This window comes from Balaenoptera ricei, chromosome 16 (assembly GCF_028023285.1).
Source record: "Balaenoptera ricei isolate mBalRic1 chromosome 16, mBalRic1.hap2, whole genome shotgun sequence".
NCBI lineage: Eukaryota > Metazoa > Chordata > Mammalia > Artiodactyla > Balaenopteridae > Balaenoptera > Balaenoptera ricei.
The window spans coordinates 107,933,119-107,947,445 of NC_082654.1; the positions used below are offsets into that span (position 1 = coordinate 107,933,119).

At 48.5% G+C, this 14,327-nt stretch overlaps 1 protein-coding gene across 5 annotated transcripts in view; it reads left to right on the forward strand.

Moving 5' to 3' along the window:
- The first annotated feature begins 2,560 nt into the window (after positions 1 to 2,560).
- The window catches only part of DISC1 (DISC1 scaffold protein), a 349,458-nt gene continuing 337,691 nt past the window's right edge, over positions 2,561 to 14,327 (forward strand). For all 5 annotated transcript variants that reach the window (XR_009498091.1, XM_059900957.1, XM_059900954.1 and 2 more), the window contains exon 1: positions 2,561 to 2,634. Coding sequence is in view for 4 of the 5 variants with exons in the window: in XM_059900957.1 (XP_059756940.1) it covers positions 2,577 to 2,634 (58 nt within the window). In the remaining variant the exon portion in view is untranslated. The remainder of the gene's footprint in view (positions 2,635 to 14,327) is intronic.

Here is a 14,327-nt window from a genome sequence, read left to right on the forward strand (position 1 = left end):
AGCAGATGTATGAATTTGCTTAAACAGTGATGTTACAGCTGGTATAGCAGCTGCAAGGGGAATCAGCATGTGCTTAAATTTATGATAATCCACTGTCATTCTTCAAGACCGATCTGTCTTCTGCACAGGCCACATGGGCATGTTGAATGGAGAGGTGCTGGGAATCACCACCCCTGCATCTTTCAAGTCCTCGATGGAGGCCCTAATCTCGGCAGTCTTTCCACGAATGCAGTCTTGCCTTTGGTTAACTTTTTTTGAAGGCAGAGGCAGTTTGTAGTGGCTTCCACTTGGCCTTTCCTACCAAAACAGCCCTCACTCCACAGGTCCCAGAGCCATGGTGGGGATCTTGCCAATTGCTGAGTATCGTTCTAATGATGCATTCCAAAACTGGAGAAATAACCCCAGGATGAGTGCAGAGACCCACTAGGAGATGGACCTGAGCTAAAACTCCACTGATTACCTGACCTCCATAAGCCCCTACTTGGGCTAGTGGACTGCGGTAATGTAGTGGGTCTCCTGGCCTCAGGGTCAGTTCAGAGTCAGTGTCCAGTAATCCCTGAGAAGTCTGATTATTTCCTCTCCCCCAGCGCACAGTCACCCGAGTAAAAGGCCCTATGCCCCTTTGGGGAAGGCTGAAGAAATATTAATAGTATATATTTTTTGGCACCGTTGCGAGGTCTTTCCTGGAAGAGACAGACATCTCTTTCGTTCAAGGAGTTTTGGGTCTGCAAACTGACGCAAGTCTGGGCATTGATGGAGTCTCTCTGTTTTGGTAATTAAAGTTCGGCTTTTGTTCCCTTGACCTAGAACTTTTCTGCTCATATAGATCAAGTAAGAATTTAGTAGCATCCTCATCGAAGAACCCCATGATTCACCGGCCAATGCCATAGGTTTGTGGCCGTCAGACTATTCCAGTTGCTGCTTTGACTCTGCTGTCCATTACAGAAACCATGCCCACCCTGCCTTTGGTGATTCATTGTCACCATGTGGCCCCAGCTACTCTGGGGTCCAATTATCCTCATTGCATTTAAGGACCCACACTGCAGTGGCATAGTTCCCACTATAATTTCTGACCTGCAGAGAAGAGTTGACCAACGATGCTGGGTCACAAAGTTATTTCTCAGAGTCACGGCGAACGGTGTGTCCTCTGGACCCTCTCGGAGTGAGTAAGCAGGTTACATGTGATAAATCCACTCTAATACTTCAACCTCCCTAAGCCTTTAGATAATTCCTTTCTAGTATACCAGGGCAGTTCTGGCATTTCCACTTCATTTAGTGTAGGTCACCTCTTGCCCCATGTTTCTGTCAACTAGCTAAACAAACAGAGCTTTTTTCTAATCTCTCAAACCACAGCACTGAGTCCAGCTCTCTGCTTCGTGGTCTACACCGTTAAATTCAGCTTGATCCAACTTTTTTGTTCCTTCCACCATCTTCCCACATGCTTCACATCCACGCTCATATTCATTCCGTCCCACAACTCTCCGACTCCTAAGCACATCCAGGTGTTTTCACTGACACAGTTCTTATCTCGTGAAGGACCTTGACCCTCCTGTAGTTCTAGCAAGATCCTTTCCCTTCCTCCAGAGAGCCTTTCCGATCCTTCTTCACGACACTCCCTCTTACCCCCAACTTCTGCAATGTTTTGTGCCAAACCTCTGGCTCGTGGCATATTCCACTGCATGCTGTTATTTAGTTTTATACGCACATATTTCTCTTCCCCGTTGGAGGGGAGCCCCTTAAGGGCAAGAACCGTGTCTGACAGGTGCGGCGTCAGGGATGCTCCAGCAGCCCCCTTGAAGGAACCGAGGAGGAGGGGAGTCGAGCTGGGCACGGATCGCAGCTGTGTCCTGGGATGGTTGCCCGAAGTGGAGAGGGGCATCTGGGACCAGTCCAGTGCTGCCAGAAGATTCAAATAGTTGGATCCTCATTTCCTGTTGAACTGCTCGCCCCCCTCTTTCCCAGTGTGGTCCGTCGTCTCCCCTCGTTCTCCTCCCCCCGGCCCTCTCCTCCCCTCCATCTCTTCCATCAACCCTTTGGTCACTTCCCTAATTTTTGTCTGCGAGGCACCCTCGTAGACCGGCCCGGTCCCCCGCCCCAGGAAGGCCTCCCAGTTTCTCCTTCTCGGAGCACCCGTTCTCCCCACCGCACTTCCCCTCTCCTTTTCGTCCAGCAGACGGGCGAGAGCGAAAAGCAAACTTCCCGAGGTCCGGGACGCAGGCTGTGGGCCCGCCGGCCCCGCCCGCCCCAGCCGCTTGCGTGTGCTTGTGTGCGTGTGTGTGTGTGTGTGCGTGCTTGTGTGCGTCTGTGCGCGCGTATGTGTGCGTGTGTGTGCGCGTATGTGTGCGTGTGTGTGTGTGCGCGCGCGCGCGCGCGTGCCGGGGCCGAGGCTGGGGAGGAAACGGCCCGCGCGGCCCGGGAGGAGGAAGGAGCCTCCCCTTCCTCGCCAGCCCCCTCCCCACTTCCCGTCCGGCGCGGCCGCTCGCTTCCCGCGCCGCGGGCCTCGGGGCGCACGGAGCCCGCCGGCCGCCGCGGAGCTGGAGGCGGAGGACGCAGAGCGGGAGGAGCCGGCGGGGCGCATGCTGGGCGGGGGTCCCCAGGGCGCCCCGGCCGGTGGCGGCGGGGGCCACCGCGCAGGTAGGGGTGCTGTCACGGCCGCCCGGCGGGTCGGGGCGGGGGTCCGGCGGGGAGGGTGCGCTCTTCCGTCTGGAAATCGTGCAGGTCCGGGCTGCGCCGCTGTTAACATCTTGGGTTTATGCATCCTTGGGAGGTGAGGGAAACTGAGGCAGGGCGCGTAGCGCGCCGCGCTGGGGTCGTTGTCGCGCCGGGTCCTCCCCGAAGACCGTGCTGAGATCCCGGGAGCCGCAGTTTTGGCAGCAGCGCCGGTCGGACCCGCCCGGGCGGGTCCCGGTGGCCGAGGAAGGCGGCCGGGGCGCGCTCGGGTTTGGATGCGCCCGGGGACTGCGCCGTCCGAGCCTCGGGTCGCCGTGCGCCCGCACCCGCGGGCCAGGGGACGCCCGGGCGCCCGGTGCCGAGACCGCGTCCCGACCCCGGGCCGAGTCTCGGCTTCCACCCCATCGGGGACCTGGAGGGAGGAGGTTGGGGTGGGTTGAGGAACGTGGTGCTGGCACCGCCCGCCCCAAGTGGCTGCTCGGCGAGCAGTTTCACCTCCCGTTTACCTCGGCCGTAGTGACGCCCACGCCCGGCTCGGAGCGACCCCTCCGCTTCCACCGCCCCGAGTACGGGTCACGCTGTCAACGCTCAGGGTTGACACTTAGGCCATTAAGTGCACAGCTGCTTGTCAGGAACGGCAGGACGTCTCCTACCATCTCACTTTTAAAATACATGCAAAGGAATTTGAGACTTTGGGAAGAGAATGAGGTCTGGAGTCCGGGAGTGTGTGTCCTTGCTGCGCCAGAAGAGGGCCGGGCAACTCTGACAAGTCCTTTAACATCTCTGAGCCTGGATTTCTTCGAATGTAGAAGAGAGCACTGCGAACCCATTCCCTCCTCCACTCCCACCCCCCCAATCCGCTCCCATAGACTTGCTGTGTGTGAAAGCACTTTGCGAAATGTATGGTCAGTTGGGCAAATGCGATCTGGACAATACCGGAGTCTTAAGAGCTGGGGTATCAGGCAGTCAGCCTGCATCTCAATCCTGGACTTAGTTGTGCCTCAGTTGCCCCATTTATGAGATGGGGGCAATGGCAGTGGTACCTCATAGGGTCCCTATGGGTTTAAATGTGGCCGTGGACCTGAACCCCCAGCCCAGAGCTGAGATACATAGTAAGCTCTAAATAATAACCTTAGTTGCTCTTTTCACTAAGCAAAACCTAATTAATTTGGAGTGGTGTGGAAAAACCAGTTTGATTTGATTAAAGTATGAATAGCAGAGTTTTTTTTTTTAAACGTTGGCTTTTTAATTAATTAATTAATTAATTAATTTATGGCTGTGTTGGGTCTTCGTTTCTGTGCGAGGGCTTCCTCCAGTTGCAGCAAGCAGGGGCCACTCTTCAGCGCGGTGCGCAGGCCTCTCACTATCTAGACCTCTCTTGTAGCGGAGCACAGGCTCCAGACGCGCAGGCTCAGTAGTTGTGGCTCACGGGCCCAGTTGCTCCGCAGCATGTGGGATCTTCCCACACCAGGGCTCGAACCCTTGTCCCCTGCATTGGCAGGCAGATTCTCAACCACTGTGCCACCAGAGAAGCCCCAGAGTTTTTTTTAAAGGAAATTTAATCTTATTAAGTTCAGGCATGGCACATGAAGTCTTTTGAGGGTCAGTTGAGACCTGGCACTGAGCAAAGAGAGGCCTGGAGCTGCTTTCTAAGCTCTGTGATCTTGAGCCTCAGTTTCGTCATCTGTTTACAAAAAAAGATAAAATGGGGACAGTAGCTTTTTGGACTGATAGAGCTGCCTGAGACTCAAATGAGGTAAAAGATCTGAGAGCTCCTTGAAGCCTGCGAGTCACTGCACGAATATAAGACGTCACTGCTACCAAGAGGAATAAGAACATCTGCAATTTTTTTTACCGCTTACGGTGTCGCAGGCAGTCTATCAGGAATTGCTGTGATGAAATCCGCCCCAGACTGTTGTAAGGTAGATACTTATAATCTTCTCCCTGTACAAAGCTGAGATGCAGGGTCACCCTGCTTCTTTCCAAAGGTCATGTGTCTGTGGAGGGTACAGCTAGGATTAGAACCCTGGTGTGGGTGCCTCTCACAGCTGTGTTCTCAACCACTGGCCAAACTGAGGTTATGCAGATGAGCTGTAGTTCAGAGCAGACCTGTGTTAGAACAATTGATAATAATATACCCTACGTATTTATAGACTCCAAAATATGAGTGAATTGTTAGCCTTGGCAGAAGAGACTTTGAAATAATCTTAATTGTTTTCATCCCTATGTAAAAAAAAAAATCCCATTTTAAGCTGTCTTCTTGCAAAAATAAGCCGTGAAAATTTGCAGAGAAAAAACGTACTAAAACCTTCAAAGAACATATCACAAGAACTCATCAGAGATCCCCTTAAAAAATAGACTATTGAATCAACACTTTGAGAAAAAGGAAAAAGAAAGAACTCATCAGAGATCTCAAGACTAAATAGAGTCTGCATGAATGTTTTATTTTAACACATAAATTTGCCAGGACCCTTAGGATGGCACAAGAGGGGTAAACTGGGATTGAGGCTTTTGGTGTCATGGTTACCTGGGAGGGCTGGGACCCAGGACGTTTCTGCAAGGACCTCACTGTTCACCTGAGATGCCCCCAGAAATGGACCATCAGGCAAAGTCTGTGAATGCCAGGTTTCTGTGCTGCAGAAGCAATCCCTAATTCAATTGTCTCTCTTATTCTTTTTTTTCTTGTTTATTCGTTTTTCTTTTTCCAAAAGTAGTGGGTGCTCGTTACAGGAAGCACAGAAAACTACAAACAAGAAAAAGAACACTGAAAACCACCGTAATCCCAGCAATGCAGAGCAATAGTTTGGTGTCTGTTTTCTTGTAAGCCATTTCTGTGCCATGTTCATCAATTTATATCTACTTCCAAAAAACTGCATGCAAACTATTATTGTTTCATTAGATGACAAAAAGAACAGTAGCTCATTGCTCAAACATTAAGACATTAGAAGAAAAAAGCCCACATTTATTAGGTTCATTAAAACTTTTCCTTGTAAAAAAAATTCTTAAAAGTGTGATCGGGGCTTCCCTGGTGGCGCAGTGGTTGACAGTCTGCCTGCCAATGCAGGGGACACGGGTTCGAGCCCTGGTCTGGGAGGATCCCACATGCCGCGGAGCAACTGGGCCCGTGAGCCACAACTACTGAGCCTGCGTGTCTGGAGCCTGTGCTCCGCAACAAGAGAAGCCACGACAGTGAGAGGCCCGCGCACCGCGATGAAGAGTGGCCCCCGCTTGCCGCAACTAGAGAAAGCCCTCGCACAGAAACGAAGAACCAACACAGCCAAAAATAAATAAATAAATAAATAAATAAATAAATAAATTTATTAAAAAAAAGTTGTGATCGAAGAAGGATTAGCGATTAAATTGTTAACGTTTGAATTTTATTGTGATGATTTTGGTCAGAGTTTGATGAAAGATCTTCAGAGTGAAGAGAGGATACAGGGGTGACCTTTAAATAATAAGATCTAAAGACCAGCACAGAACAAAGTTTCTGAGTATAAAATTTTTAGATTAGGATCATTAGACCGGAATTAGAATAATCTTTTTGACAATGATGATACTAATTCAGCTTATATGCCGGGTTCTCATGCAAAGCCAGCAGAGAGCACTGCTTCCAGAGATGCCCTGGGCACCCACCCTGGGGCTGGGGCGGGTCCCCTCTGGCACAGCTGTGCCACTTTTCCAGCCAGCACCATTTAGTAATGTAAGCCTTTTAGCCCTTGGGAATCTTCTCTTGTTGTTCTCGATTTTAATGACTGTGGTGAAAATTCCTTAGCAAGTATCTTTTGTGCAACAATCATGCAATTTAAAAAATACTTGCCACAGATGCTTTGACCATTCTGAATCCATTTTCTCTTGAAATCAGAGTTTACCAGCTGCTTCTTTGAGCACAGACTTCACCATCAGCTTCCCAGTTTTTCATACCAAGTGGTAGCGGGAGAGGAGAACTGTGGCTGACCGGTGAGTGACATGGTATTTCTCTTTGGCTTTGGAAGGCAGTCAGGGGCCCACATGGTGTGCTCAGCTGCTGACATGACCATCGGTTTTCTGTCTGCTTCCTTTTTTTTTTTTTTTTTTAAAGACTTAACTTTTTTTTTTTTTTAATTTATTTATTTTTATTTATTTATGGCTGTGTTGGGTCTTCGTTTCTGTGCGAGGGTTTCTCTAGTTGTGGCGAGCGGGGGCCACTCTTCATCGCGGTGCGCGGGCCTCTCACTGTCGCGGCCTCTCCCGTTGCGGAGCACAGGCTCCAGACGCGCAGGCTCAGTAATTGTGGCTCACGGGCCCAGCTGCTCCGCGGCATGTGGGATCTTCCCAGACCAGGGCTCGAACCCATGTCCCCTGCATTGACAGGCAGATTCTCAACCACTGTGCCACCAGGGAAGCCCCTGTCTGCTTCCTTTTATCCGGCCCTCCTTCCTTTTGGCTACTTGCCTCCTGTCATGGCTCAGAAATGGATGGTAGAGGTAGGCTTCCTGAGATCACTAGGGTCGCTTCTTGGTCTTCGGGTGTTATAAACAGAATCACAGAATTTATTGCTGGAAGAAGCTTCAAATGATCAGGTGGTCAGATCTGTTGAGTTCTGGCCGGCGAGGCACGAACAAGTGCATTTACCAAGTGCAGTAGCTGAGAAATATATATTTGGACCTTATAATGGTAACCATAGGTGCAGGGGGCCTGATCTCAAATGAGGTAATTGAAGTAAATAGCCCTAGATTCTCATTTTCAGTCAACTTCAGGTTAATTTCCCAACCATGTTGCCTTGCAGTTCATCCTGAAAATACATGGATATAATTCTACCTGTTCAACCCCTGCATTTGCCTGCCATGGTAGGACTTTTACCCTTTATTTGCAGATGGCTTTGAACTCTCAGAGGCATGCAGTTAAGACAGGAAGCTCCTGGAGGTGTGGCACAGCTGTCTGCGGGGATAAGTCACATCAGAGACCTGATGGTTGTGAGTGACAGTAGAGATCAGGGGATCTGGCCTGCTCAGTTTATAGGTGTGGAAAATGGGTGAGAGCAGCAGAGGGTATTAGGATCTGGGTCCTCTTCTCTTCCTTGGAGCTGTTTCCATAAGCATGCTTCGCTCCGTAGTTCTGCATAGTTCCCCTCTACTTAAGAAATATTAAATGAATTGAAACCAACTCCTTATTTATTTATTTATTTTTGAGCTATCATGGCTCTTAAACACTTAAAATTCTGAACGGTTACTTTTTTCACATTGTCACTGATCTGTAAGAATCCATGTGTTCATTAACTCATTAGTCATTCATGCAACATTTAGAGGGCCTTCTTTTTTTTTTAAATTAGTTAATTAATTAATTTATGGCTGTGTTGGGTCTTCGTTTCTGTGTGAGGGCTTTCTCCAGTTGCGGCGAGTGGGGGCCACTTCATCGCGGTGCGCGGGCCTCTCATTATCGCGGCCTCTCTTGTTGCGGAGCACAGGCTCCAGACGCGCAGGCTCAGTAGTTGTGGCTCACGGGCCTAGTTGCGCCGCGGCATGTGGAATCTTCCCAGACCAGAGCTCGAACCCGTGTCCCCTGCATTGGCAGGCAGATTCTCAACCACTGCGTCACCAGGGAAGCCCTTAGAGGGCCTTCTTGGCCCAGAATTAGAAACAGAGCCACACATGAGTAGGGCATCACTTTTCAACTTCGAGGAAAAACTTGCCAAAAAGTTGTCCATGCATAGAATAACCCATCTGGAAAAGTGGCCAGCTTTTTGCCACTGGAAGCATTTAACTATGTGTGGGAACCCCTCCCTCTCTCGGATTTTGTGACTTTTGTCCTGGAGGATTGGGATTGTCCAGGACTTGGGCGACTGTGTAAATTTCCTATTCTCTGCCCTGTGGGGTTTCACGTTTTGCCTCCTCCCCCCGCCCCCGCCGACCCAGTTGGTTCCATTTCAAGAGGCTCAGCCCGTTCCCTGCACTCAGCTGCCTGAATGAGGTTGGTATTTTAACTCACCCAGGGTTACCTGTATCTAGGATTGATATTAATGATTAACATGATCATGTTCACCCAGGCAAACACATCGACCAGGAATAGAAACGTGCATTTGACAGGTGGCCCTGCGTGGAGACTAATTGCTTTCACAGGTTGAAAGGCGAAATATCTAAATTTAATGAGTGAATTGTGTCTTGAATGTAGAACCTGACTTTAAATTTGGTTTTGTGACATGCAACCTAACTTCTTTTTCATACCTGTCGTCTCTTAATTTGCAAGTCGATTGATAAGATGATTTGGCATAATTATTAGGGTTTATTTTTGACACAGGAGAATGTATGTGTTTTGCATTTATAAATGAAAGCATATCTCATCTTACTAAAATACTGATAGGCAAAGGAGGACAATTTCACAGCGGTGGAATAAGAAAAAGAGTAAAGAGAGAGATAAATGGGGCTCTGTTTCTAATACACTGGAAACAGACTTGTGAAAGCTGTTTTGTGATTACAGATCCTCTGCTGAAAAAAAGTTTGTGTATCTCAGTACAATTCTTTTTTTTAATTAGGGTGTAATTGACACTAACATTATATTAGTTTCAGGTGCAGGACATAATGATTAGGTATTTGTATACATTGTGCAATGATCACAATAAGTCTTGTTAACATTCTTCACCTTAGAAAGTTACAAAGTTGTTTTTTTTTTTTTTTCTGGTGATGAGAACTTGTAAGGTCTCAACTCCGTACAATTTATTAATATTTCCTTGATGCTTTCATTATAGCCAGGAGCCGGGCATAGTGAAATGTGAGACAGCTGACCTTGGGTATAGATAATCTGCATTCAATTCAAATAGTAGATCTGGGGCCTCCAATTCGCTTGACTCTTATCAATGCTATTGTTTTCCTCTGTCTGGTTATAGAATTCTATCGTAGAAGAGACACTGATTTATCCATTTATTCATTCCGTTGTATTTATCCGTTCAGGAACATTTATTTGGCACCTACTGTATGCACGGCACTGTGGTGTACCCAGCAGGGTGTTTAAAGATGTATCAGATCGTCCACAAGGACCATCCAGTCGAAAGGGGCGATCTAACAAAGCCTGGTACTCTTTCCGGGTGATTTAAGGCAACCCTCAGATTTTCGCAGCCGCTATTAGGACGCTTCTTCCAAAGGCATCTCAGTCCTTACTGCGTCTTCCCAGTCCTGACACTTGATTGTGTCAGTATTTCTCTGCTCAGTACCTCCTGCCAGACGGGCCTGCATGCTGCTGCCAGGATAATCTTCCTAAAGCAGAGACCTGATTAGGTCACTGTTCCCCCCCCCCCCCCCCCCCCCCCCCGTGCAAACTCATTATTGTCCTGCGACCAAATTCTTAGCATTCCTTTCCAGGCCTTCCGTAAACAGGCCACTAAATCCCTAAAATGGATACTCTGGCCCTTTGACTGCACACTTTATTCTGTCCACCAAGAACATGATGGAATCTGTCCTCTTTGCCCCCAGTCTCTACACATCTTGCCAGTAATACTTTCCAGCCTTCTCTGGTCCTCTGGGATCATCTACTCTTTTCCACTTCTTCTGTTACAGTTTGTTGTGTATTTAACCTGCCTTCCCAACTCCAGTGTAAACCCCTTCAGCTCAAGGAAGCTCTCTGGTTTATCGCCTTTCCCCTCATGTATGTAGTACATTCCTGGTTTATTCCACTCTGAGTTGAATTAAACGATTTATTATATTTTAGATTGAGCAATCCTGTGTGTGGATTAACCCCCTCTTGTTAATTTTTATGTCTTTCGAAACCAACCAAGAGTTCCAGAAGTTCATCTCAGTTCAAAAGTTTATTGAAATGCACAAATCACATTGCCGGATACCGCGGTGGCTCTTTAGATTTAAAAAAAATGTGTAGATTGTTGTCCATACCCTTGAGAAGCCAGGGTCCAGGGGAAAAAAGAGAATTAATTTTTTGAAGTTTATGGATGCTGTTTCATCAGAATGATTGGCAATTGGGATACACCAACATTATCAAGAAGTAAGCAGCACCTAGTAGGTACCCAGTGAATACTTGGATAGATAGGTGAGTGGAGGAAGAAAGAAGGAATCCTTTAATTTAGAATGTATCGATTGCAATGTTTACTGCTGGGTATAACAATTTTGAAGATAATTTACGCAAGTATTGATTTCCACACTTGTATATAAAATGTGCTGCTCTTCATCTAGGAAGAGAGAGATCAGTCCATCTATAGACACTCTGTGTTAATTTCCTGGCCGTGGTGTTACCATTTAGTCAATTTCACCCACATTCCCAGCGGCTGGGAGGCTCACAGCTGGTGGGGGCGGAAGGAAGGGGAGTGTCTCACGCTGATCCCACACTCATGACCTCATCCTCTCCCCAGCTGCCTAATTGGCTTTGGGGATTGTAGGAAGAGTTCTGAACTATTTCCCAACAGGGCAGCTTTTGTGTGTCCTCCTCTACTTGACTCAAATAGTCATTTGAACGGAAAAATGGACAAATTCTGTCATATTAATCCAACTGTTATATTTTCTTGACTTTAGGATTTGGGATTATCTAAGTACATTCATTCCAATAAATACTGGAATGTTTTTGAAACTTTTTTGGAAAGCGTAAAGTGATATATAAGGAAAGGTATCGATATTACTCCTGTTTTTCCCAGTTTGCTGAGGTGGAGTAGGGCTCAGTGAAAATAAAAATGAGATATCCCAAAGGGGTTATTTACCTTAGGCTGATCTTGGGGTACATTTATATTGACTCTGCTTTTAAAATTGTATTTTGCTTTTTAAGGAGCATAAGACCCTTTTAAAAAAAACAATATCCTATCCAAATTAGGAGACTGCCTTTCCCAATACAAGGAATAATTATTCATCATTACAGAGCCAGGAAGGGGTGAGTCAACCAGAAATTGAGTGGAGAGAAACACACTCTTTTGGATATGCCTTTGCATTAGTCTGGGCTGAATTTCTTGTCTTATTTATCCTCTTATCATCTGTGTTAGACCCGTAGTAGGAATAGAGACTTACCGAATTGCATGGGTTGAAACTAACATTGTAATTGGGCCACCATCGCGTGTGGGAATTGCTTCCCAACCGGTGGTGGCTCCTGAAATGTGTCATGGGAGGCTCGGGCAGCAGCTGGGTTAGGAAAGGCAGGGTGGGGCACGTGTCTTAAAGTTGCTTTTACATGCAAACACGCTCTTGAACACACTGCATGTTCAAGATCAATACAAGTGGTGAAAATTTCTAAAGGCTCTGCCATTCACACATTGCATAAGAGAAAAATGTCAGCTGCCCATATCAAAGCACGCCCTGATGATTTTAGTTTGGAGTGGCTTTAGAGGACCCAGGAAGCATGTGGGGACTGCAGCACCCCAAGCTGACCTTTGGCACTGCCCCTGCCCCTCCAGAGCCTATCCCCCAGGATGTTCATCACGTATCAAGATGTACTGTGAATTTCTGAAACATCGACCAATGCACCTTTTAATGGAAGTGCAGAGGTACCTGGCAGATTTCTTTTAAATTGTGATCAATGACTCATCATTAATGTGGGTAAGTGATGGTTAACTGTGACTGGCTGAGTGGCCGGATGGATAGGACTGAGAGTCAGGACCCTGGGCAAGTCCTTTAGTCTCTCTGAATCTGAGTGTCCTTCCTTGTCAGCCCTCAGTGTAGAATTGTGGTAAAGGTCTAATCCGATCATTTATATGAGCGCATCATAATCTGTACTGTTTACGTGTAAAGCATTGTCTTGATGGTAAACTCGCTGATATCGCCTCTAACATCAGTCCTGCCTGGGATCTCAGTTTGCCTTATAGCTTGTCCCTCACACCCTAATCCAGGTCCCTGATCCCTTATCTGAATCGCATGAGTGTTTCTGCAGCAAAATAGATGCTCGTGCCCTTAACTCAGTGGGATGGATAGACTCTCCATCGCTTTACATCTGTGCACACGAGGGCTTGCAGACTCCTGCAGGATGCGTGAGGGGAAGCTCACGGTTCTCAACAGGGACTTCTCGAGTTTGGAATTTTCGATGATGCATCACGAGCTTGTACTTAATCGTTGTTGTACTCGTTTTGCTTCTTCTCCCCTTCCCCTCATTTTCTCCTGCTGCATTTCCAATTCTTAGCCTCAGTGGCTGTTGTATCATCTCTGCTCTTCCCGAGATGGGCCCCCGACATGCTGCCTTTGTTGTGAGACACAAGCCCAGCCTGCATAAGGGCTGAGCCCAGGGACGGAGGCGGCGTTGCAGGGGACGGGGAGCAGGACCCCACGGAAGGTGTACTGCTCAGTCGGGCTTCAGCGCGCTGCCGGCGCAGGAGTGCAGACTGGCTCTTCTACAAGGCAGCGCTGGCAGGCGGTCTGCTCTGCGGGGTCGGGGGGGGGCTCCCGTGCTCAGCTTCCAAGACGGTGTGCCCACCAGGCCTGGCTGGTGTTTGGTCCTTGGTCTGACACCTGGATTCCAGAGCCCCTGCTTGTCTCGGAGGGAGCCGTAGACAGCTGCTGTCATTGATAAGCTGGAAGGAAGAGGGGTTGGAACTGTCAAGGTGCCCCCTTAAATGTCCAGCCCCGCCACCAGCCAGGGTGGGCGATGCCTTTGGCTCCTATGTTGCTGTCTTGGGCTGTGAGCGCTCGAGGGCTGCTGGTCATGAGGAGGCTTCACGTGGCTGATCGATAGCAAACGATCACGGAGAGTGAAGGTGGTGTAACAGAGCACTCGGGGGTTGGCTCTGGGAAGGGAATTCTGGAATTCTGGTTCTAGAGCCGGTCGATCTTTGCTTTTTCAAGGTGTAATTTAATTTTGGGTTTGTCTTTATAAAATTTTCATCAGCATGAAATGTACATTCTCCGTTCTCTCTGTGAGATGCTCCACTGATTGGATTTTGGTTTCTTGGAATCCCCTCTGATAGGTCGCCTCTCCTGTTGCAGAAAATTCCCCGCTCTTGCTGTATCATCTCACACCCAAAGAGGGCATTCTAACCTTAGAAGAGGCTCAGCTCAGCAGCGCGCCTGCCATGGCTTTCTCTCTAAGCGTAGAGTTTGGCCTCTCCCTTGGCTTCTCAGGTGTTTTGGCCGCAGGGAAGAAATCGTCGCAGTCCGTGCTTATTTAATAAGACCGTTATGGAAGTGAACCCAACCTGAGTGCAGGCGGGGACAAAGGGGGACCCGGCTGCTTGCTCTGACACCAGACCTCACCAGCTCCCTGTGAATTTCTGGAGCTGTCACTTGTGAGCTGTTGTCACTGAGGGAGAGCCACTGTGAGGCTGGGGACTTGGCAGGCTGGTTGGCTAATCCTCTGGGTGTTCTTTCAGCATTGTCTGCGGGGACTATAGGAGTCAAAGGCCCTTCAGTGCAAAGATAATGCCAGCTTGTTCCCTGGAACCCCAAAGGAGCCAGAGTCAAAGGGGTTTTTTTGTTTCACCAGGAGAAAAACCCACAGGAAGTCCCAGATTCCGCCGATATTCCTCTGCAGTCTCGTTGCCCCATCAGAGCTGACTGTGCTTTGGCCTCCTTTGAGGAAAGCAGTAACTTGAACAGAAAATTAATAAATGAAAGGATGCCGTTCTCCATGGCCGGGGTGGTGCGCACATGCTGGGTACACGGGCATGCTGGCTGGGCTCTTCCCCCAGGCCTGGGGCCCAGGTTCCCCCCTGCACAGAGGGCTCGAGGGGTGAACCGAAGGTAGGCATGGCCACTTCATGCTGTTCTCGT